We start from the raw sequence: 22,640 nt of genomic DNA, 5'->3' as shown, positions 1-22,640 counted from the left end.
TAACTACTGTGCTATAAAGTACACTAACACCCATAAACTACCTATGTACCCCTAAACCGAGGTCCCCCCACATCGCCGTCACGCTATTAAAATTTTTTAACCCCTAATCTGCCGCTCCGTACACCGCCGCAACCTACGTTATTCCTATGAACCTCTAATCTGCTGCCCCTAACACCGCTGACCCCTATATTATATTTATTAACCCCTAATCTGCCCCCCACAACGTCGCCACCAGCTACCTACAATTATTAACCCCTAGTCTGCCGACCGGACCTCACCGCTACTATAATAAAGTTATTAACCCCTAATCCGCCTCACTCCCGCCTCAATAACCCTATAATAAATAGCATTAACCCCTAATCTGCCCTCCCTAACATCGCCGACAGCTAACTTCAAGTATTAACCCCTAATCTGCCGACCGGACCTCACCGCTACTCTATTAAATTTATTAACCCCTAAAGCTAAGTCTAACCCTAACCCTAACACCCCCCTAAGTTAAATATAATTTAAATCTAACGAAATAAATTAACTCTTATTAAATAAATTATACCTATTTAAAGCTAAATACTTACCTGTAAAATAAACCCTAATATATCTACAATATAAATTATAATTATATTGTAGCTATTTTAGGATTAATATTTATTTTACAGGCAACTTTGTATTTATTTTAACCAGGTACAATAGCTATTAAATAGTTATTTACTATTTAATAGCTACCTAGTTAAAATAATTACAAAATTACCTGTAAAATAAATCCTAACCTAAGTTACAATTAAACCTAACTATCAATAAATTAATTAAATAAACTACCTACAATTATCTACAATTAAACCTAACACTACACTATCAATAAATTAATTAAATATAATACCTACAAATAAATACAATTAAATAAACTAACTAAAGTACAAAAAATAAAAAAGAACTAAGTTACAAAAAAATAAAAAAATATTTACAAACATTAGAAAAATATTACAACAATTTTAAACTAATTACACCTACTCTAAGCCCCCTAATAAAATAACAAAGCCCCCAAAATAAAAAAATGCCCTACCCTATTATAAATTAAAAAAGTTCAAAGCTCTTTTACCTTACCAGCCCTCAAAAGGGCCTTTTGCGGGGCATGCCCCAAAGAAAACTGCTCTTTTGCCTGTAAAAGAAAAATACAACCCCCCCAACATTAAAACCCACCACCCACATACCCCTAATCTATACCCCTAATGTGGGTGGTGGGTTTTAATGTTGGGGGGGTTGTATTTTTCTTTTACAGGCAAAAGAGCAGTTTTCTTTGGGGCATGCCCCGCAAAAGGCCCTTTTGAGGGCTGGTAAGGTAAAAGAGCTTTGAACTTTTTTAATTTAGAATAGGGTAGGGCATTTTTTTATTTTGGGGGGCTTTGTTATTTTATTAGGGGGCTTAGATTAGGTGTAATTAGCTTAAAATTGTTGTAATATTTTTTAAATGTTTGTAACTGATTTTTTTTATTTTTTGTAGCTTAGCTTTTTTATTTTTTGTACTTTAGTTAGTTTATGTAATTGTATTTAATTGTAGTTATTTGTAGTTAATTTATTTAATTAATTTAATGATAGTGTAGTGTTAGGTTTAATTGTAACTTAGGTTAGGATTTATTTTACAGGTAAGTATTTAGTTTTAAATAGGGATAATTTATTAAAGTATAGTGTAGTGTTAGGTGTAATTGTAACTTAGGTTAGTTTTTATTTTACAGGTAAATTTCTCTTTATTTTAGCTAGGTAACTATTAAATAGTTAATAACTATTTAATAGCTATTGTACCTAGTTAAAATAAATTGAAATTTGCCTGTAAAATAAATATTAATCCTAAAATAGCTACAATATAATTATAATGTATAGTGTAGCTATATTGGGGTTTATTTTACAGGTAAGTATTTAGCTTTAAATAGGAATAATTTATTTAATAAGAGTTAATTTAGAGTTAGATTTAAATTATATTTAACTTAGGGGGGTGTTAGTGTTAAGGTTAGACTTAGCTTTAGGGGATAATAACTTTATTAGAGTAGCGGTGAGGTCCGGTCGGCAGATTAGGGGTTAATACTTGAAGTTAGGTGTCAGCGATGTTAGGGTGGGCAGATTAAGGGTTAATACTATTTATTATAGTGTTATTGAGGCGGGAGTGAGGCGGTTTACGGGTTAATACATCTATTATAGTAGCGGTGAGGTCTGGTCGGCAGATTAGGGGTTAATACTTGAAGTTAGGTGTCAGCGATGTTGGGGAGGGCAGATTAGGGATTAATACTATTTATTATAGGGTTAGTGAGGCGGATTAGGGGTTAATACATTTATTATAGTAGCGGTGAGGTCCGGTCGGCAGATTAGGGGTTAATTATTGTAGGTAGCTGGCGGCGATGTTGTGGGGGGCAGATTAGGGGTTAATAAATATAATATAGGGGTCGGTGGTGTTAGGGGCAGCAGATTAGGTGTTCATAGGGATAACGTAGGTTGCGGAGGTGTACGGAGCGGGGTTAATAATAATATGCAGGGGTCAGTGATGGCGGGGGCGGCAGATTAGGGGTTAATAAGTATAAGGTTAGGGGTATTTAGACTCGGGGTACATGTTAGAGTGTTAGGTGCAGACATAGGAAGTGTTTCCACATAGGAAACAATGGGGCTGCGTTTGGAGCTGAACGCTGCTTTTTTCCAGGTGTTAGGTTTTTTTTCAGCTCAAACAGCCCCATTGTTTCCTATGGGGGAATCGTGCACGAGCACGTTTTTGAAGCTGGCCGCGTCCGTAAGCACCACTGGTATTGAGAGTTGCAGTGGCGGTAAATATGCTATACGCTCCCTTATTGGAGCCTACCGCAGCCCTTCTGTGAACTCTAAATACCAGCGGTATTTAAAAGGTGCGGGAGAAAAAAAGCCAGCGTTAGCTACGTGGGTCTTTACCGACAAAACTCTAAATCTAGCCGACAGTGACTCATCAGTGATTTATGTTTAAAGTCAAAGTCTCAGTATTGTCTCCAGTTGATTCCTCCAACAGAGTGATTAAGTCATTGATTGCTGTAATGTCAGCTTTGTCTAAGACTTCAGTTTCTGTATATTTCTGGTGACTAGGTTTCACCTTCATCATAGTATATAGTTCATTTTTTAAACCATTAATAATAAAAGTAGTTTTTTAACATTAACTATTTAACATTAACTACCACCATACTTGAGCTGAGTAATTTCAGCTCTATTGTACCTCCTTTTAGGAATGAGTGCTCTTTAACCCTTTCTTATCCATCTCTTCCCCAATCCATACTCATTATTAACACTAAAGAAATTACACTTTGCTACAATGTAAAGTAGTGAGTATACAGCCTGTATAACAGAGTAAAATTGCTGTCCCCTCAAAATAACTCAACACACAGCCATTAATGTCTAAACCGTTGGCAACAAAAGTGAGTACACCCCTTATTGGAAATCTCCAAATTGGGCCCAATTAGCCATTTACCCTCCCTGGTTTCATGTGACTCATTCATGTTACAAAGTCTCAGGTGTGAATGGTGAGCAGGGGTGTTAAATTTGGTGTTATCGCTCTCACACTCTCTCATACTGGTCACTGGAAGTTCAACATGGCACCTCATGGGAAAGAAATATCTCAGATTTCCACCCCCCTTCCCTTAACCACCCTAATTACTGAAAATGTCTCATTGTTAAATTCATGTTTAGGTCACAATGATTTTTGGACTATCATTATTAAGAAGAATGAAAATGGATGTTTCTACCTTATGTTCACACCTTCTGTAAATACATTATTATTTATATATATATACCCATGTGTCAATTTATATTGGATATGAGAAACCTTGATTTACATCTAATAAGGGAATATTACTATATGTACCCTTCATACACAACTATGTAATGTCGGTTATAGAACATGAATATGTCATAAACATGATAATCTCACCTGTTTTGTTTGGCTATTTCAACACAGGTCATATTATCATGTTTTAACAATATTAGTGTAAAAAATACACATCACATTGATATGCATGACAATAACATGGTACATAACAAAGGACAATGTTTATGGTGAACTAAAAAAATATTTATTTTTTCTTTGGCTTTTTGGATGAGGGAGCTGAGGTGCCTGTAGTGGATTGCCTTGCTCTCTTTGTGCTAGCAGATTCTGGTGTTTCTGCTGGTGTGTTGGCGACAGATGATAGGCTGGAGATTGTGTTTTGCTGGTGTGTAAAGTTCTCAACCAACACACCCAAGAGTTGATTTTGTTCTCTCCATCCATTGTCCATCTGCATCTGCATATCAGACAGAATTGACATCATCTGTGACTGGTTTTGAACACTTGCACTTAATGATGCTGCCATGTCCCTCTGCAGCTCTATGTTACGTTTGTGTAAACTCTCTTGGCTCCTGATTAACCTTTCTTGCTTGTGGGGCAGGTTCAGCTGCATCTGCTGGTGCTTGTGGGGCAGGTTCAGCTGCATCTGCTGGTTCTTGTGGGGCAGGTTCAGCTGCATCTGATGGTGCTTGTGGGGCAGGTTCAGCTGCATCTGATGGTGCTTGTGGGGCATGTTCAGCTGCATCTGATGGTGCTTGAGGTGCAACTGTAGTTTCTGCTATATTTCCATCTGCAGATGGTGGAGCTCGTCCAAGTGATGAGGATGGTGGAGCTCGTCCAAGTGATGAGGATGGTGAAGCTCATTCAAGTGATGAGGCTGGTGGAGCTCGTCCAAGTGAGGAGGATGGTGAACCTCTCATGGTTGGTTGATAGTCCCACTGAGACCAGTGTGTGACCAAACAGCCTGTCCAATTGGCACTTCTTGTGACATAGTCTTTGGGTAAAAGCCATGACTGCCATGAGATTGTGTTGTGTGGGGGGGGGGGGTAAATACATGGACCCTTTGTGGCTGTCTTGGATCCCCCTCAAAGCCAAAGGAAGAATATTCCTCTGGCCAGGAATCTTGCCAGGGATCATATGGCAATGGTGGTGGTGGCATCACTTCCGGGTCCTCAACTGAAGCCATCCAACCATGCTCATGCCTGGGAGCATACTGTTTGTGCGGTTGCCTGAAGACTCGTGGTGGTGGTGATGGTGGCATGGCTGTTTATATCCTTGTGACAGGAGGTTCTGTGGAGGAGTCAAAGGATGAGAGGGATTAGTACAGTCAGATATATGTCCATGTGGACATACAATGTACATTGATACATGCTAGGGCCTATACTGATTCTCATGTCAAACTCTATAACATGCATGTGCACATTGTGATTTGTTCTATGAGGTATTTGAATATGACCAGTATACAGTTATGCGTTTCATACAATAGTTATGTATACATGTCAATGATGAAATAATGTGTTCTTTAAGTGACACTATGGTCACACAATTTACTTTAGCCTGATCTATGCACAGAACCTGCTTTATTGAGCTAAAAGTATTGTGATGGCTAGTGTCCTTTTAATGAAAACTCTACATGTGGCTTGTAGCCTGTGTTACTCTGAGGCATGTTAGTATTGCACTATTCAACCTCATATCACGAATTGCGATGTGTTATGTAGCAGTAATGTCAAGTATAATTGTAGATGTTTTTGTTAGTACACCAAATACCATGCTCCCCATTGTTTACATGAATGTGTGATATTAAAGGATGTTATATCTCAAATACATATAATACTGGTGTGTGGGGTGTTAGTCACCAGCACGAGCCCCTGGAAGACCAAGGACTGCTGTGATACTCAGGGACCTGCGTATCATCTCCTGCCAGGTGTTATACTCTGTATCTAGGGAAGGACCACCACCTGTTTCCTTCTGGTGCGTAGCTTCCTGCCCCATCTTTTCTTTGACCCGCCTCTTGCAGTTATTCCAGCATTTTTTCAGGCCCTCAACAGTCCTCCTCCGCGGGGCCACACTGTTGACGGCCTCCTCTACCGCCAACCATGCCGTTTTTCTCTTTTTGGCAATGCCTTTGCCCTCCCTGAAGAGGTCACTGTAATTGTCCATGATGGCCTGGACAATTGCAACATTTTCATCAAATGAGAAGTTGGGACATCTCAGCCTCTCATCCTCCATGGACACTTGGCTTCCTCCCTGTGATGTCCCTGGTGTGGGTTGCTCCCTATCCTCTCCCTCCTCCCCCCTTCTGTCCCCATGTGCATCCTCTATCCCTCTCCTAGATGTGCCTGCTCTCTGGGGCTCTTGAGCATCTCCCCTCCCATCATCCCTTCTGGCTCTCCCCACTCCACTTACTCCCTGACGGGGGGCCCCACTGCTCCTCCTGTCATCTCCTATACTCCTTTCCCTGCCGCTCCCCTCCTCCCCTCCTCCCTACCTCTCCAGGCGATCCTCATACTAAATCACACTACACACACTCCCACTCACTCCCAGTTCAATCACACACAATCACAACCAAACACTCAGCCTATCACACTGTAAAAATAAAATAAAATGTGTGAGGTGTTAGAAAAAAAAAATGTGGTGTATTTGTATATGTATGTATGTATGTATGTATGTATGCAATATGTGCAATATGTAAAACTATGTGTAAGTGTACAAGCTTAATCAAACAACAATGTGACCTAACTAACTCCTCTGTTTGCTCCTCTCTCTCTACTCTTACTAATCCTCCACTCCAGTGTAGAGTGTTGTAGCTCAACGAACAATCCAAACACACTGAAGAAAATGACGGCTGTGCATATGTTTATATATGAATTATGAAGAGCGTAATTACGTGTCGCATTTTTATTTGAAATCGGTTCATTTTTACGAGTGTTAGCCTAATTTGCATAAAACTACTCTTTATTGACACTTTCCGTGGACAAAATACTGGCGTTACTTGCGACAACTAAAATGTGTATTTGCGCACATTTCAGAAGATCACTAGTTTGTCCTACTTACGCGAGTTTAGCATCTAACAGTACAGTATATGTAATACCCTGATGTGCAAGGTGAAATTAAGGGTGGCACAGGTTTTCACGCTTGTTTCGAAGCCTGCGCCATATATGTAATCGCGCCCAAGGTGTTTCGCGATGGCTAAACATAGTGGGGTAGTGGGTGTGGTGTGGACAGGTGATTTGTGGGATCAGTGGCGATTAACATTTTGACCTGGCTAGTAGCTTTGGACTTAAAATTTTGAGCCCTGTTTATATATATATATATATATATATATATATATATATATATATATATATATATATATATATATATATATATATATATATATATATATATATATATATATATATGTATATACATACATTAACTGTAAGAACCTTTATATCAGCAGATGTAAAAAACAAAGCTTAAGTGTGGTAAACTCTAGGACAGTAATTCACATATTATAGTGAAAGTTGAAATTTTATATATTTACCTAGTCCGGTATTACTTACTCATGCTTAAACTATTTTAACCTTTACATTTGCTACTTACTCGTTACACATTTGGCAGTAAAATAAAGCAAGACAACATTAGTTGCAAATTATAAATCTGTTACAATTTGCCTATGTAAATATTAGACAACCGTAAGCTTTATAACTGGAATTACATTGAATATACCCTTTATTATTCTGATTACTAAGGGCAAATAGGAAGGCAGAACAGGGTTATTACTTGCAGTTTTCTAACAGCAACTTTGATACTTATACAGCTATCCTAGCAATACTGAAAAGGCTGCAATCCATATTTCAGTTTATCTAATGGCTATACTTTAAGATAATCTTTTACACTCAAGAGCTACCATCAGCCTTATCTATACTATAATTGCGCTTGTAATGCATCCGTCGGTGTCGCCAGTTGCAAACACATCCTCAAAGGAATGTTGGCTGCACAACAAAAGAATGTTGGCTGTGCGTGTAGCCAAATTAATCCACCTGGTGGATTCCGAAAATGGCAGAGTGGTGAAAGAATCCTGCCATTTTCGGAATCCAACTGAATGCATCGTAGAAAAATGAAGCCTTAAAAAAACAAACACTCCATCCGCATGAAATAGCTAAAAATCGCGTAACCACCCGCAAGAAATAAAAAAACAAAAAAAGTCGGCACAAAGTATTAAGGAAAAAAAACTAACCACCCGCACGAAGTATAAAAAAAAATAAGACTAACCACTCGCACAAAGTATTAAAAAAAAACTAACCACTCACACAAAGTATTAAGACAAAAAATAAACATAACCGCCCATACTAAGTATTAAAAATAATAATAAAAAAAAAATAAACCTAATTAACCTATTAACCCCTAAACCGCCAACCACCCGCATCGCAATAAACCTAACTAACCTATTAACTCCTTAACCGCCAACCCCCCACAATGCATATAACTAATTTAATTACTAAGCCCACTAACCTAACACACCATAAATTAACCCCAATTACTACTAAATTACAACTAAAATAAAAAATCCTAACATTAAATTACAAAAAATGAATTTAACATTACAAAAAAAAAAAAAAAGTCTAATATTACAGAAAAAAATAAACAAAATTATCAAAAATAAACAAAATTAAACCTAATCCCTATGAAAATAAAAAAGCCCCCCCAAAATAAAAACACCCCTACTCTAAACTAAACTACCAAAAGGGAATTCAGCTCTTTTAAAAGCCCATTCAATTCTAATCTTAAAAAATTAAAAAAAAAATTAAAAAATAAAATAAAAAAAATCTAACCCCCAAATAGGTACTCACTGTTCTTGGCCGCTGGAGACGGTCTTCTTCCAGGCGGCTCCATCAATTTCTATCTAATGGCTATCTATACGTAGCAAAGGCGGCGAGGAGCGGAGGTACGGAGATGGTTTTTCCGATGCACGGATCCTCAGCGGCGGTGCTCAGCGGCGGCGGTCCAAAGCGCCGTGGTGCTCTTCTTTATGCGATCCTCAGCCGCACACTGAAGATTAAATGCAAGGTACCCCATATTTATCGGGGTACCTTGCATTCCTAAAGACTGAAATTTTGAATTCAGCCAATAGGATGAGAGCTACTGAAATCTTAATGGCTGATTTGAACAGCCAATAGGATTTCAGTAGCTCTAATCCTATTGGCTGATTTCAAAATTTCAGCCAATAGGAATGCAATTTACGCCAAATTGAATGCGTACCTTGCATTCAATCTTCAGTGAACGACAGACATCGGATAAAGAGAAGCCTCCACGCCGCTGAGGAACACCGCTGCCGCTGAGGACCACCCGCCGCCATTGAGGACCGCCACTGAGGATCCACGCATTGTGGAAGACAGCTCTGCACCTCCGCTCTATGCCGCCTTCATTACGGATGAAGATAGAAGATGATGGAGTCGTCTGGAAGAAGATCCCCGTCAGACTTCAGGAACGGTGAGTACCTATTTGGGGCTTAGTCTTAAGCTTTTTTTTGGGGGGGTGGCTTTTTTTTTTAGATTAGGTTTTTTTGGGGCTGGAAAAGAGCTGTTTGCCATTTTAAGGGCAGTAAAAGTGCCGAATGCCCTTTTTAGGGCAATGCCCATACAAATGACCCTTTAGGGGCAATGGGTAGTTTAGTTTTTTTTCAGTGTTAGTTTTTTTATTTTTGGTGTTTGTTGGGTGGGGGGTTTTATTGTTAGGGGGTAATTGGTAATTTATTTAGGTAAAAGAGCTGTTTAACTTAGGGCAATGCCCTACAAACGCCCTTTTAAGGGCTATTGTTAGTTTAGTATTAGATTAGGGGGTGTTTTTATTTTTGGGGGCTTTTTATAGGGGTATTAATTTAGGTTTCAATTTTTAATTTTGGATAGTTTTGTTAATTTTTTTTCTGTAATTTTACATTTTTTATTTTGTGTAATGTTAGCTTTGGGGCTTATTGCCTAGTATTATATAAACGCTTTTCTGATTGTGTATAAACTGCTACATACATACAATACTCCAATATGTGGGCTATGTTATATATTTTTTAGCTCACTTTGCCAGCAGTGCATAATATTAGGTTTGTCAAATAATTTTATAAGCAGTCATCTGATGATTGCAATTGATCCTCTACAAACCTGTATTTATCAGGCAGATTGTGTACTGATACAGTGGGGCCTAATTATCATAGAGCAAGCAGACATGATCCAATATTGCGGATCATGTCCGCTGCACATCGATATTCGATCGGGTTGATTTCTGGCAATGTTCAGAGCAGGCGTGCAGTGTGTATATATATATATATATTTATATACATTTTAATTATAAGCAAATACTTTTTTATATTCAATTATATTTTCCACTTTATTAATATATGTAATATGAAGTGCTGCCTTATGCATTGGTCTAGTTTAAATTTTATTAATATATGCTTGCATATGGTTTTATATGTAAATACAAACTGATATTTCCATAAGATCATATGGCAGTGCTAATCCTATACGTGGGACAACAATAAATATTACATTTTATAATTTATTTTTTACATTGAATTATTTCATTTAAATTTCAATTGGACACGTCTCAAAAAGGTCCTTTATCCTCTTTTACATAGAGTTTAGTTTGGTGTTATTTTTGTCAATGTATTGACAGCCTCTGACAGTGTATTAATGGTAACGCTCCATCGGAAGCAGTCGATAAACAAAATTGCCTCCGACAGCGTATGTATTGGTTTGCAACCTTGCGCAAACCAAATTAAGGCTCAATGGAAATGAGCCCTAAGTAGGTAAGTAGTGAATTTTACGTTTATAGCTTATTATAAAGAGGTGGTATTCTTGTAAACTTTTACATCAATAACATAGCGCATATATATTATAAATCTATATAATAGTAATGGCCATGCAGGGGTCTAGTACCAACCTTCCTACTGATATCTTATAATAAGTAAAATATTTTTTTCAAATTGATTTTTAGGAATGTCTGAAATTAGAGCAACACTTGAACATTTTAAAACAATAACATGTTTTTGCTTCATTACAGTATTTGAAATATAAAAGCTAACATAAACAAAATATACTAACTTATTTTTTTGTTTTTCTTCTAGATATTGCAGGTGGCTATTCTGTTTCTATTTTGGATGCTATTCGAAAAGCAATAGAAACATCCAAAATTCTCTGTATTCAGCATCATAAAAATCTGAAAAAGAACAAGAATATGAATAAACATCAAAATGAAAAACATGCAGAAAACGGGTTCCATAATATTCCAAATGGAAAAGAAGTTGACAATGATTATAAAGTTTTAAGTCATCAAGAAGCATTCAGACTTGCAACTCTCGGAGGATGTGAAGGTCATTACATTATTTTATCTTTTACACAGCCCAAGCTATTTTACCAATTCTCATACAATTTATCTTGCTGGTGTGTGGTATAACAGCCACTTTTTTTTTTAAGACTAAAACTTTACAGTATTTAAACAAATATTTAAATTGTTTAAAATATACACAGGATGTCCCAGTGGAGGCTAGACTAAAGGTACGGTTAGACCGTTAGAAAGAGAATCACGAAAGAGTTTTGTTGCACATATTACCACATAAATATATATGTATACATTTATATACATATATATTTACACTTTGCTGCCCATCGCTGAGCGATTTACCCCCTTTGCTGCGCTTGGTTCTCAGTCGTGTCTCACGGCATGAGAACAAGGCTCCCATTGGAGCATATGGAAGTGCACTCTTGAGGTTGTGTTCACATTGCGCTCAACTTGTAATATCAGCACACATTTGCGTGCACTGGTATTACTGAGTGGATCACTCTTGTAATCTTTATTTTGCTCTCCACTTGTAATCTGGGCCTTAGTGTTTTATGTCCCTTTAACTCAATATTTTCCAAAGTCTCTCCAAAACAATAAAACAGGCCAATTCTTTGAAGACGTCTCAATTATTCTTAATAAAATAATTTCTACTTCTGGATACCTATCTTAAATAATAGAGAGGAGTTTGGGGTGTGTGGGAACCATGAACCATATTTAGGGACTAGAGGGAAAGGTAGATTGGTGGAACAAATATCTTGGGGCACAGGGCTTTAGGCTTCCATGTTGTAAGTGGGAGTTGGGGGAACTTACATATACTGGATCTCACATTGGGGGCTATGGTACCGCTTTTTGTTTTTGTGCTTTAAGCTCTGAAGGGATGACTGCTCTTTACTTGTTACCTGTTTTATTTAGTTACTAATCATTGTTCATATGACTTTTGATTTATTAACATCACAACCTGCTTATTCTTTTTACCAAATAATATATTTAGAATGTACCATGGGGAAAGATCAGTTGAACTGTAGGATATTACCTTATCTCACATTAGAGCAGGAGGTTTTTTTTGTATAACATAATGTCTGCATAACTGAACTTGACTTTAATTCATTTTATCAACTTGATGTACTCATTATACTTACTTGATATATCAGTTATTGCACTATATTTTGTATAGGTTTGTTGACTCTGAATAAAAGAAAAAATATATAAAATAAAATTAAAACAATAAAAAATGATTCTGCTTATGTTATTCTATTTTTACAGCTCTGAGTATCGATAAAATAACTGGAAACTTTGAAGTTAATAAAGAATTTGATGCATTGTTAATCAACCCTGAGGTGGATGACAGTCCTTTTGAAGTGTTTCCTAATACACCCATGGAGGTAGTATTTATCATAGATAATGTGTTAAATTAAACTCATGTTAATACTAAAATAATCATTACTTTCAGCCATCATTAATATTTTAAAGGGATATGAAACACAAAAATGTTCTTTTGGGATTCAGACAGAGGGGCCGATTTAACAATGTACAAGCGGACATGATCCGATATAGGGGATCATGTCCGCTACACATCGATAAATGCTGACATCATACGCTGTCAGCATTTATCATTGCACAAGCAGTTCTGGTGAACTGCTTGTGCAATGCCGCCCCCTGCAGATTCGCGGCCAATTGGCTGCTAGCAGGGGGTATCAATCAACCTGATCGTAGACGATCGGGTGGATTGATGTCCGCCGCCTCAGAGGAGGTGTACGAGTTAAGGAACAGCGGTCTTAAGACCTCTGCTTCTTAAATCCTGTTTACGGCGAGCCTGAAGGCTTTTAGCGGAAACAGTTACATTCAGGGCCATTCAGCCCTTTTTAAATCAGCCCCATGGTATACAATTTGAAAGAAGTTTCCAACATACTTGAATTTCTAAATTTGCTTAGTTCCGACACTATTCTTTGTTTTAGAGACCGAGCGATACCTGATAGGTGTCTGGAGCCCTAGATGGCATGAAATAGCGTTCTACCCCCCCCCTTCACACAAAGCTATTCAGTGTGTGCTACACAACAAATAATATGTTCATTTATGTTTGATAAAGGAAAATCATGATGTGTTATCCCAACTGCCAAGTTAGAAAAAAAGTGTGCACTAATTAGCATAGTCAAACATTTGATGACATCATCAAATTTAAAAAAATTGTATACATAAAATGACAGCAACTATAAATTAGTGAAGCTAGAAAAAGGGGGGGTAGAAGTTTTAGGAGAGAGAGGGGCATATTTATCAAGCTTTGCCCCGTGTTTTTGGGGAGCCTGCTGGCTCTCCAGAAAAAGCAGTTATGAAGCAGCGGTCACAAAGGCCGCTGCTCCATAACCTGTCCTCCTGCTCTGAGCAGGCGGACAGACATCGCCGGAAATCAACCCGATCGAGTATGATCGGGTTGATTGACACCCCCTGCTGGCGGCCCGTTGGCCGCGAGTCTGCAGGGGGCGGCGTTGCACCAGCAGCTCTTGTGAGCTGCTGGTGCAATGCTGAATATGGCGAGCGTGTTCTTGTACCTGAAAATCAAGATGGTGCTTCCCATGACAACAACAGCTACTACCCTTTTAGATGATGATCAAATCATGCACATGTCTTTAGTACTTTATGGCAGCAATGATTTGCAATATTGTATGAACCAGTGTTATAAACTATTGCAATTAATGCTGCTACAGAGTACTAAAGACACGTGCACGCCACAGAACTCCTATGAGCCTAGCTATACCTTTCAACATAGGATATCAAGAGAAAAAAACAGATTTGATAATGAAAGTAATTTGGAAAGTTGTTTAAAATGGCATATTCTATCTAAACCATAAAAGTTTGAATTTTGTCAAAATGCACTTAGATAAGAGGCAGGTTTCAGCGGTTTAGAAATCATATTGAGCCTATCTAAGTTTAACATTCAAAAAAGAATACCAAGAGAACAAAATAAATTTGATGATAATAGTAAATTGGAAAGTTGTCTAACCCTTTAAGTGCTAAGCACTTTCCCACCTGGGTGTTAAGCTGTTTAAAGATTTTAATCAATTTTTTTTTTAAACGTTTTTTTCTTCAGATCCCCAAAACTTACACTGTTGGAAAGGTTAGGCGATTAACTTTCCAACGGTGGGTCTTGGGGGTCTATAGCTGCTTATATGCCTGAGGTACAGGCTTCTAAGCAGCATGCCCCCTTTTCCTATACTTAACATTGCTATTTTTAAATAAAATTGCGTGGTGACGTCATCACGTCATTGCGTGTGATGTCACTGCACATGACGTAAAGCCCCAGCGATGCCTGTCACTATACAAGCCCGATCGCCGGGGTAGGAGCAGGTGGGAGCCCCCAGATCTCCCTCAAGGTGGGAGAGTGCTAGCGATGGCTCTGAGCCATCATTAGCACAGTAGCACCTGAGTGGGAAACTTTGCGACGGCTCAGAGCCGTCGTTAGCACAGGGTTTAAATTGAATGCCCTATCTGATTCATGAAAGTTTAATTTTGACTTGACTGTCCCTTTAATGTCCTTTTAACACCAAAGCCAACATGACTATATAGTGAAGTGAAATAGTTTTTAAGTAATTGTAATAGAAAGATAAATAAAAATGTACCCTGACCAAAACAAGCAAATATACTTATATTTCATTACTGTGGTTTCTTTAAATATCTCATTTATATAATTAAATCAGTGGCATCATTAGGGGGGGGTGCTGGGGTGCGGGCCGCACCTGCGTGACACCCCCTAGGGGGTGACAGAACCAGAATTTTTTTTTTTTGGAAATTTTATTGAAATTCAAAGAAATACAATGTAGCGATGCATAGATTTTTTTTATTAGAGGGGCCAGCATTTGTGAACATTAGTGCGACTGGGAAAGTTGTACACTTGTACACTTAATTTTTTTGCCCCTTGAACCAGCGCTGCAATTTCCTCAATTAGTTTTCCCGGCTGCTTTTGCTTGTTTGTACTTTGCTCCTCCCCTGCCCAATTTCCCTATGAATGTTGTGGGCGTGCCGTGAGGCTTGCAAAGTTGCACTGCTAGCCTAAACCTGACTGCCTTTCACTGCTCAGTGACGTGTGGAGCAGTGGAGTCAATCACTGCTGTGCTGTCTGTGCGAGAACCGGGAAATCATGAGGGGGATGCCGATTGGCTGATAGAATCCTATCAGCCAATCGGAATTCAAGGGACACCATCTTGGATGACGTCATTTAAAGAAACCTTCATTCGTAGGGAGTCGTCGGAAGAAGAGGATGCTCTGTGTCGGCTGGCTTCAAGATGGACCCGCTCCGGATGGATGAAGATAGAAGATGCCACCTGGATGAAGCCTTCTGCCCGTCTGGAGGTCCTCTTCTGCCCGGATCGGATGAAGACTTCTGCCCCTCTGGAGGACCACTTGTGCCCGGCTGGGTGAAGACGGCTCAAGGTAGGGTGATCTTCAAGGGGGTAGTGTTAGGTTTTATTAAGGGGGGATTGGGTGGATTTTAGAGTAGGGTTAGGTGTGTGGGTGGTGGGTTTTAATGTTGGGGGGTATTGTATTTTTTTTACAGGTAAAAGAGCTGATTACTTTGGGGCAATGCTCCGCAAAAAGCCCTTTTAAGGGCTATTTGTAATTTAGTATAGGGTAGGGAATTTTATTATTTTGGGGAGCTTTTTTATTTTACTAGGGGATTAGATTAGGTGTAATTAGTTTAAAATTCTTGTAATTATTTTTTTATTTTCTGTAATTTAGTGTTTGTTTTTTTTGTACTTTAGTTTATTTAATTTAATTGTAGTTAATTGTAGTTGGTTTATGTAATTAATTTAATGATAGTGTAGTGTTAGGTGTAATTGTAATTTAGGTTAGGATTTATTTTACAGGTAAATGTGTACTTATTTTAACTAGGTAGTTTTTAAATAGTTAATAACTAATAACTATTGTACCTAGTTAAAATAAATACAAATTGCCTGTAAAATAAATATAAACCCTAAGCTAGATACAAATGTAACTATTAGTTATATTGTAGCTATCTTATGGTTTATTTTATAGGTAAGTATTTATTTTTAAATAGGATTAATTTATTTAATTGCAGTAATTTTATTTCATTTTATTTAAATTATATTTAAGCTAGGGTTGTGTTAGGTTTAGGGGTTAATAAATTTAATATAGTTGCGGCGTCGTTGGGGTCGGCAGATTAGGGGTTAATAAATGTAGGTAGGCGTCGGCAATGTTAGGGACGGCAGATTAGTAGTTAATAAAATTTAACTAGTGTTTGCGAGGCGGGTGTGCAGCGGTTTAGGTGTTAATATATTTATTAAAGTGGCGGCGATGTCCGGTAGGCAGATTAGGGGTTAAAAATGTTATTTAAGTGTTTGCGGGGGGGGGGGGGAGGCCTCGGTTTAGGGGTTATTAGGTAGTTTATGGGTGTTACTGTACTTTTTAGCACTTTAGTTAAGAGTTTTATGTTACGGCGTTAGCCCATAAAACTCTTAACTACTGACTTTTAAATGTGGTAGGAGTCTTGACAGGAGAGGTTCTACCGCTCACTTCTTCCAAGACTCGTAATACCGGCGTTAAGCAAGTCCCATTAAAAAGATAGGATACGCAATTTACGTAAGGGGATTTGTGGTAAGCTTGAGACGCGGAAGAAAAATGAGCGGTACACCCTCTCCTGCCAGACTCGTAATACCAGCGGGCATTAAAAAGCAGCATTGGGACCTTTCAACACTGCTTTTTAAGGCTAACGCAAGACTCGTAATCTTGCCAAATGGTTGCTATTTACATTCAGCAAGATTATGAGTTTTGCGCTATACCGGGTGTGTAAGTAATGCAAAAAAATCTTCGGTATCGCACTTTCCATAGCGCTGCCATTACAAGTTAAAGGGATATTAAACCCAAAAATGTTCTTTCATGATTAAAATAGATGACACAATTTTTAAAAAGTTTCCGATTTACTTCTATTATCAATTTTTTTTCATTCTCATGTTATTTTTGTTGAAGAGATACCTAGGTAGGTAGCCTGCACATGCCTGAAGGACTACACAACAGGAAATGATGCTGCCATCTAGTGCCCCTGCTAATGTATAACATTATTGTACACTCTTGAGCTTACATTTCTGCTTTTCCACAAAGGATAACAAGAAAACTAAGAAAATTTGATAATAGAAGTAAATTAGAAAGTTGTTTAAAATGTTATATTCTATCTAAATCATAAAAGAAAAAAATTGGGTTTTATGTCCCTTTAAGCCGAAACCTTCTTTTGTTGTGCGGTATGTTGCTTTAAGCTCCATACCGCACAAAACCCAAGGCCTGACTGTGCTCGTGCATGTTTTCCCCCATAAACATCAATGGAAAGAGAGTGTTAGAAAAAAAACTAACACCTGTGATCGCGGAATGGTGATCGCCGTAACACAACCCCATTGATGTCTATGGGGAAAAGTAAGTTATGTTAAAACCTGACACCCTATTACAAAAAAAGAGAGAAATACTGGCACTGCGATAAGTTAGCTTAGGAAATAATGAGACCTATGGGAACTTCCCAAGGGAATCGGTGCTGCCCCTTTAAATATAAGCTAGTTACAAAAAAGAGAGGAAGACAGTAAGGGGTTACAAAGCACTCATTCCTTTTTTTTTTTTTTTTTAAGAGCTTTATTTGAAAACAAACGTGAACAAAGGTACATGCACCGCAGGTGCCAATTCAGAGTATACAGTTTCCACCATTACATTCAGTACGTGATTACATAAAGTAGGGAATAAATCCACAAACGGGTAGAAGGCACATATGAAATAACCTGAATATTAGCCAAGATTGTTTGTCATGGTGCAAGATAATGATAAAAGTGTAAGCTCTATCTTTTCCAATTTTCCTTTCCGCTTTACATTCCGCTAAATCTGGAGATGTATGTATTTAGTAGCTATTATAAAATTAAAGCGACATTTAATATAGTTATATAGATACCAGTAGAAAAACAAATTAACAAATCAGGCCAGGGGCAGGGCCCCATTTGTCAAGCATTCAGGGGAGGGGCCATCCAAAAAGTAGGGGAAGGGAGAATGGGGCCGGCAGATGGTCGCTCGGTGCAAGCCCGGAGGGGCTAGGCACTCATCTAGAGGGCACGTGCTCCCCCATTCCACATCTGGAGTAAAGTTTCATGTACATCAAGTTTTGCTATAAGCATGTAATGGTATCTCTCCAGCCGCAGGAGGTCGCAAACTTTCTGTTTCCAGTCATCCACTGAGGGCACCACTGTCGATTTCCAATGGGCAGGGATCAGAGTTTTCGCACCCATCAGCATATACATAAGTAGGGTCTTTTGTACTGGGTTCTGTACTTTGCATGGGAAGTGAAAGAGCAAGGACTCCGGAGCCCTGGGAATATCCATCTCTAGGATTTGTGTCATCTTTTCCCAGACATCTCTCCAAAAATTTTCAATAAGGGGGCAATCCCACCAAATATGCAGAATCGAGCCCACCCCCCCACAGCCCCTCCAACACCGGTCAGAGACGGTCGGGTATATTGCCTTGAGTCGGGTCGGTGTAAGATACCACCTGCATAGCAGCTTGTAGTGTGATTCCTGCGCATGAGCAGAGACAGAGACCGTCCGGGCTGCCCTAAACATACGCTGCCAGTCTTCCATTGTCAGTTCAGTGCCTAGTTCTTTATGCCACATTCTAACAAAAGTCGGGGGTGGGCTGTCCTTGGGGAGTAAGAGCAGTTTGTAGATCTTAGAAGTCAGGTGTCGTGGAGTAGTTAGCTGCGTGCACAAAGACTCGAAAGGGGTAAGTTCCCTAAGAAATTGTCGGTTATGTCTATGAGTGGATATGAAATGGCGTATCTGTAGATACATATACCAGGACAGCGGGTGGTCTGGGTAGGACTCCAGTACCTCCTGCCTCGCCATAAGTCTCCCGTTATCAAAAAAGGTGTAGATATAGTTACTGTTCAGGGGTCCTGCCGAACAGGAGGCCCTAAATTGCAGAGGAATGTCCGGGTTCTCATACACCGGTGTCAGCGGGGAGTAGTTAGTGGTGATGTGTGACTCAGTCCGAGTCACTCTGTCCCACTCTCGAAACAGCTCCTCTATCAGAGGAAATTTGGAAATGCATTTTGGCCTGTGTGGCATGGCCCCCCACAGCAGGGCAGCCAAGCCCCCAGTACCAAGAATGGAGGAATCAATGCATATCCAATCCTTTTGTGCATTACTCTGGCACCACTCCACCGCTCTCTGGAGCAGGACAGCTCTCCTATATAGGCACAGGTTGGGAAGTCCCAGTCCACCACCCTCTCTAGGCAGGTACATCATCTTTCTATTCACTCTGGGTCTGATGTCCTTCCAGACATACTCCTCAATCAGCTGTTGGAGTCTCGGGAGAAAATAATGAGGGAGAGGGATCGGAATCGTTTGAAAGAGGTACAGAATCCTGGGCAGGATATTCATCTTTACCACATTTATTCTTCCCAGCCAGGAGATCGTTTTATGCCTCCAGGCTGAAAGATCACGCAAGATTTCTGCTCTGAGAGATACATAGTTGGCTTCGAATAAATCAGATAGGGACGCCGTAATAGTTATGCCTAGGTATTTCAGGGATTTTGACTTTATCACAAAGGGGCAGTGATTATAAGGCAAAGACCGTCTTCACAAAGTTATAGCCAAAGCCCATCCCCTCCAGTGTGTGTTTGAGGAATTGCCAATTCACCCTATCGAACGCCTTTTCGGCGTCCGTCGATAGTAGAGCTAGAGGGGTTTTATTACTTGAGGCGTACGACATAATTTGCAGAATTTTGATGGTATTATCTCTTGCCTCCCTCCCAGGTACGAACCCCACTTGATCTAGTGAGATCAGCGAGGGGAGGAATCTGTTTACTCTGTTGGCCAAGACTTTTGCTATAATCTTGACGTCCGTATTGAGAAGTGAGATTGGGCGATAACTCTGCGGTCTGTTGGCAGGTTTTCCTGTCTTTGGTATAACCGTTATGTATGCCGCGAGCATGGAGGCCGGCAGAGCTCCCGTCTCAGGCAGCTCGTTGATTAGCTTTTGGAGATGTGGCAACAGTATAGGCGAGAATGCTTTGTAGTATTTAGCCCCAAACCCCTCAGGGCCGGGGTACTTGCCGTTAGGCAAGTCAGCTAAAGCTCTCTGCACCTCTTCCATGGACAAGGGGGACTCCAAAAAGTCTGAAGCATCGCTCTATAGCCTTGGTAGGTGTTTTTGTTGCAGGTAGCTTTGAGCGCTGGACCTATAGCCATGGCACTCACCTGGGTTGTTAGACAGTGTCGCTTTCAAATTGTACAGTGTGCTATAGTAAGACCTGAAGGCCTCCGCTATTTTAGGGCTATCTCTGTAGGTGTTATTGTCACTGTCTACTATAGTGTGCACGTGTGATTTAAGTTGTGTTCGGCGTAGTGCCCTTGCTAGCAATTTGCCCGCCTTGTCGCCTCCCTCATAGTACTTTTGCTTGAGACGAAAGGCTTTCCGCTGATCGTCTTCCTGCAAGAGATGTTTGAAGTGAAGTCTGGCCTGAGTCAGTTGCATTTCAAGGTCGAGGTCGCGTGGTCTTTGTTTATGTTGGGTCTCTAAGCTAGAAATGTTCCGTAGGAGGTGGTTGTATTTTTCACGACTCTGTTTCACTAATCTGGCCTTGTGCTTAATGAAATGCCCCCTCATCACACACTTGTGTGGCTCCCAGGTTGTAGTTTGCGCAACATCCTGCGTCGCATTTAGAGTAAAGTATTCTTTTAGCGACGTCTCTATATCGTCAGTGATTAGTTGGTTACTCAGAAGCGCATCATCTAGCCGCCAAATGTACGGGGTGTCTGGTCTGTCAGGCCAAACCATCTCGCAGGAGACTGCTGCATGGTCAGACCATGTGATAGAGGAGATGTCACTTCGCCTAACATACGCAATGCCTTGTGAGTCTGTTTAGAAATAGTCAATGCGCGAATACTTTTTGTGGGGGCTGGAATAGTACGTGTAGTCTAAGTCAGTCGGATGCCAAGTGCGCCAAACGTCATGCAAAAGATGTTTTTTCAAGACCGTGGCAACCCGTTTCAGAACGATGCTGGAGACACTGGACATCCCGTTAGAGGTATCCAGTTTTGGGCACATCGGAACATTAAAATCTCCCCCTAGAATTACCACTCCCCTGGACAACTCTGAGAGCTTGTTAGAAACAGTTTTAAAAAATCCATATTGTGCTGTATTGGGAGCATATATATTGGACAGGGTGACCTCCCTACCATACAAGAGGCCAACTAATATAATCAGCCTGCCCTCTCTATCTCTCTCGACCTCCCGCGGCTGGAAATGGACCCTATGATGTATTAGGATGCCAACTCCGTTGTGTTTAGTGGGCCCCGAGGCGAAGAAAGCTGTGGGGTATGTAGGGTTGTGCCACTTTGGTTCACAAGTTTTCTTAAAGTGGGTTTCCTGCAGGAAGATTATATCTCCCTGCAGTTGTCATAATTCCCGGGAGACAATAGATCTTTTCCTGGGATTGTTTAGGCCCTTCGCGTTTATTGTGACAAGTTTGAGGGGGTGGTTAGTGGCTAGGTACTGTGGGGGGATCATTGTTACGTCCAATAGGAGATCAAAAAATAGCAGGGAGAAGAGGAAAAAGGAAGAAAAAAGAAAAACCGGACACAATAGGCCCATGGACCCCCGCTTCTCCGGGAATAATGGATGCAAACAAATTGGCGTTAGGCCTCCGCCCCTGGCCCTCATGGGAGAGAAAAAAAAAAAGGGAAAAGAAAAAAGGAAGAAAAAGAAAAAACAGAAAAGTGGGATAAAATAAAAGGTTCCTTCTTTACCAGAAGGGAAAAAGAAGTTCTGAAGGTTTGGTTCTAGTCAGCTGAACCAGCAGCCAAAACTAAACTAGTCGCTTGAGAGGGTATATGCCTATAGGCTGCCCTAAGAGGTGGAATGTAAAGTGTAGGCCAAGCTATACTATCCCAATCAATAATAACATAACTATGAACATAGTAATTTATAACATTGTAACATTAGAATTGTGAATACTATTATAGCAAGAGTGATATATGAGCACTATTAGCAGTGCTTTGTAAGTTATTATATATGAACCGGGGAATTAGGGGGGGGAGGATGAGAAGGGAAAGGAAGTAGGAGGAGAGTGAAAAAGATGATGGTAGGAGAGAGGGGAAGGAGAGGTAGGAGAGGGGAAGGAGGGGGAGATAACAGAGGGGGAAAGGAGGGAGAGAGGGGGGAAGGGGGGGAGTAGGGGGAAAAGGAGGGAAAAGAAGAAGGAGGGTGGGAGGAGGGGTCAAAAGGGAGGGGGCCAGATCGGCTTCCATAAATCTTGTGAACAGAGAGCAAATACAAACATTAGAAAAAATACAAACATTAGAAAATTGCAAATTGACATGTAAATAACAAATTGACATGTAAATAACAATATCACAGACCTGGTTAATGAGAGGTGTAATGGAACATCTCTGAAATATTAGGAGTAGGATTATTTGCAATGAAACATAACAAATATAATATAAGTGCACTTTTCAATAACATG

General features: G+C 39.8%; 1 protein-coding gene across 1 annotated transcript in view; it reads left to right on the top strand.

Annotated features, from left to right (window-relative positions):
• GDA (guanine deaminase) overlaps positions 1-22,640 on the top strand; it is a 238,910-nt gene that overhangs the window by 178,076 nt on the left and 38,194 nt on the right. Inside the window, exons 11-12 of the mRNA XM_053702505.1 lie at positions 10,923-11,168; positions 12,401-12,519. Coding sequence (XP_053558480.1) covers positions 10,923-11,168; positions 12,401-12,519 — 365 coding nt within the window. The remainder of the gene's footprint in view (positions 1-10,922; positions 11,169-12,400; positions 12,520-22,640) is intronic.

The sequence above is a fragment of the Bombina bombina genome, chromosome 2 (assembly GCF_027579735.1).
Source record: "Bombina bombina isolate aBomBom1 chromosome 2, aBomBom1.pri, whole genome shotgun sequence".
NCBI classification, from domain to species: domain Eukaryota; kingdom Metazoa; phylum Chordata; class Amphibia; order Anura; family Bombinatoridae; genus Bombina; species Bombina bombina.
The sequence above is the reverse complement of the archived record's forward strand: the minus strand, read 5'-3'. Positions and strand labels throughout refer to the sequence as shown.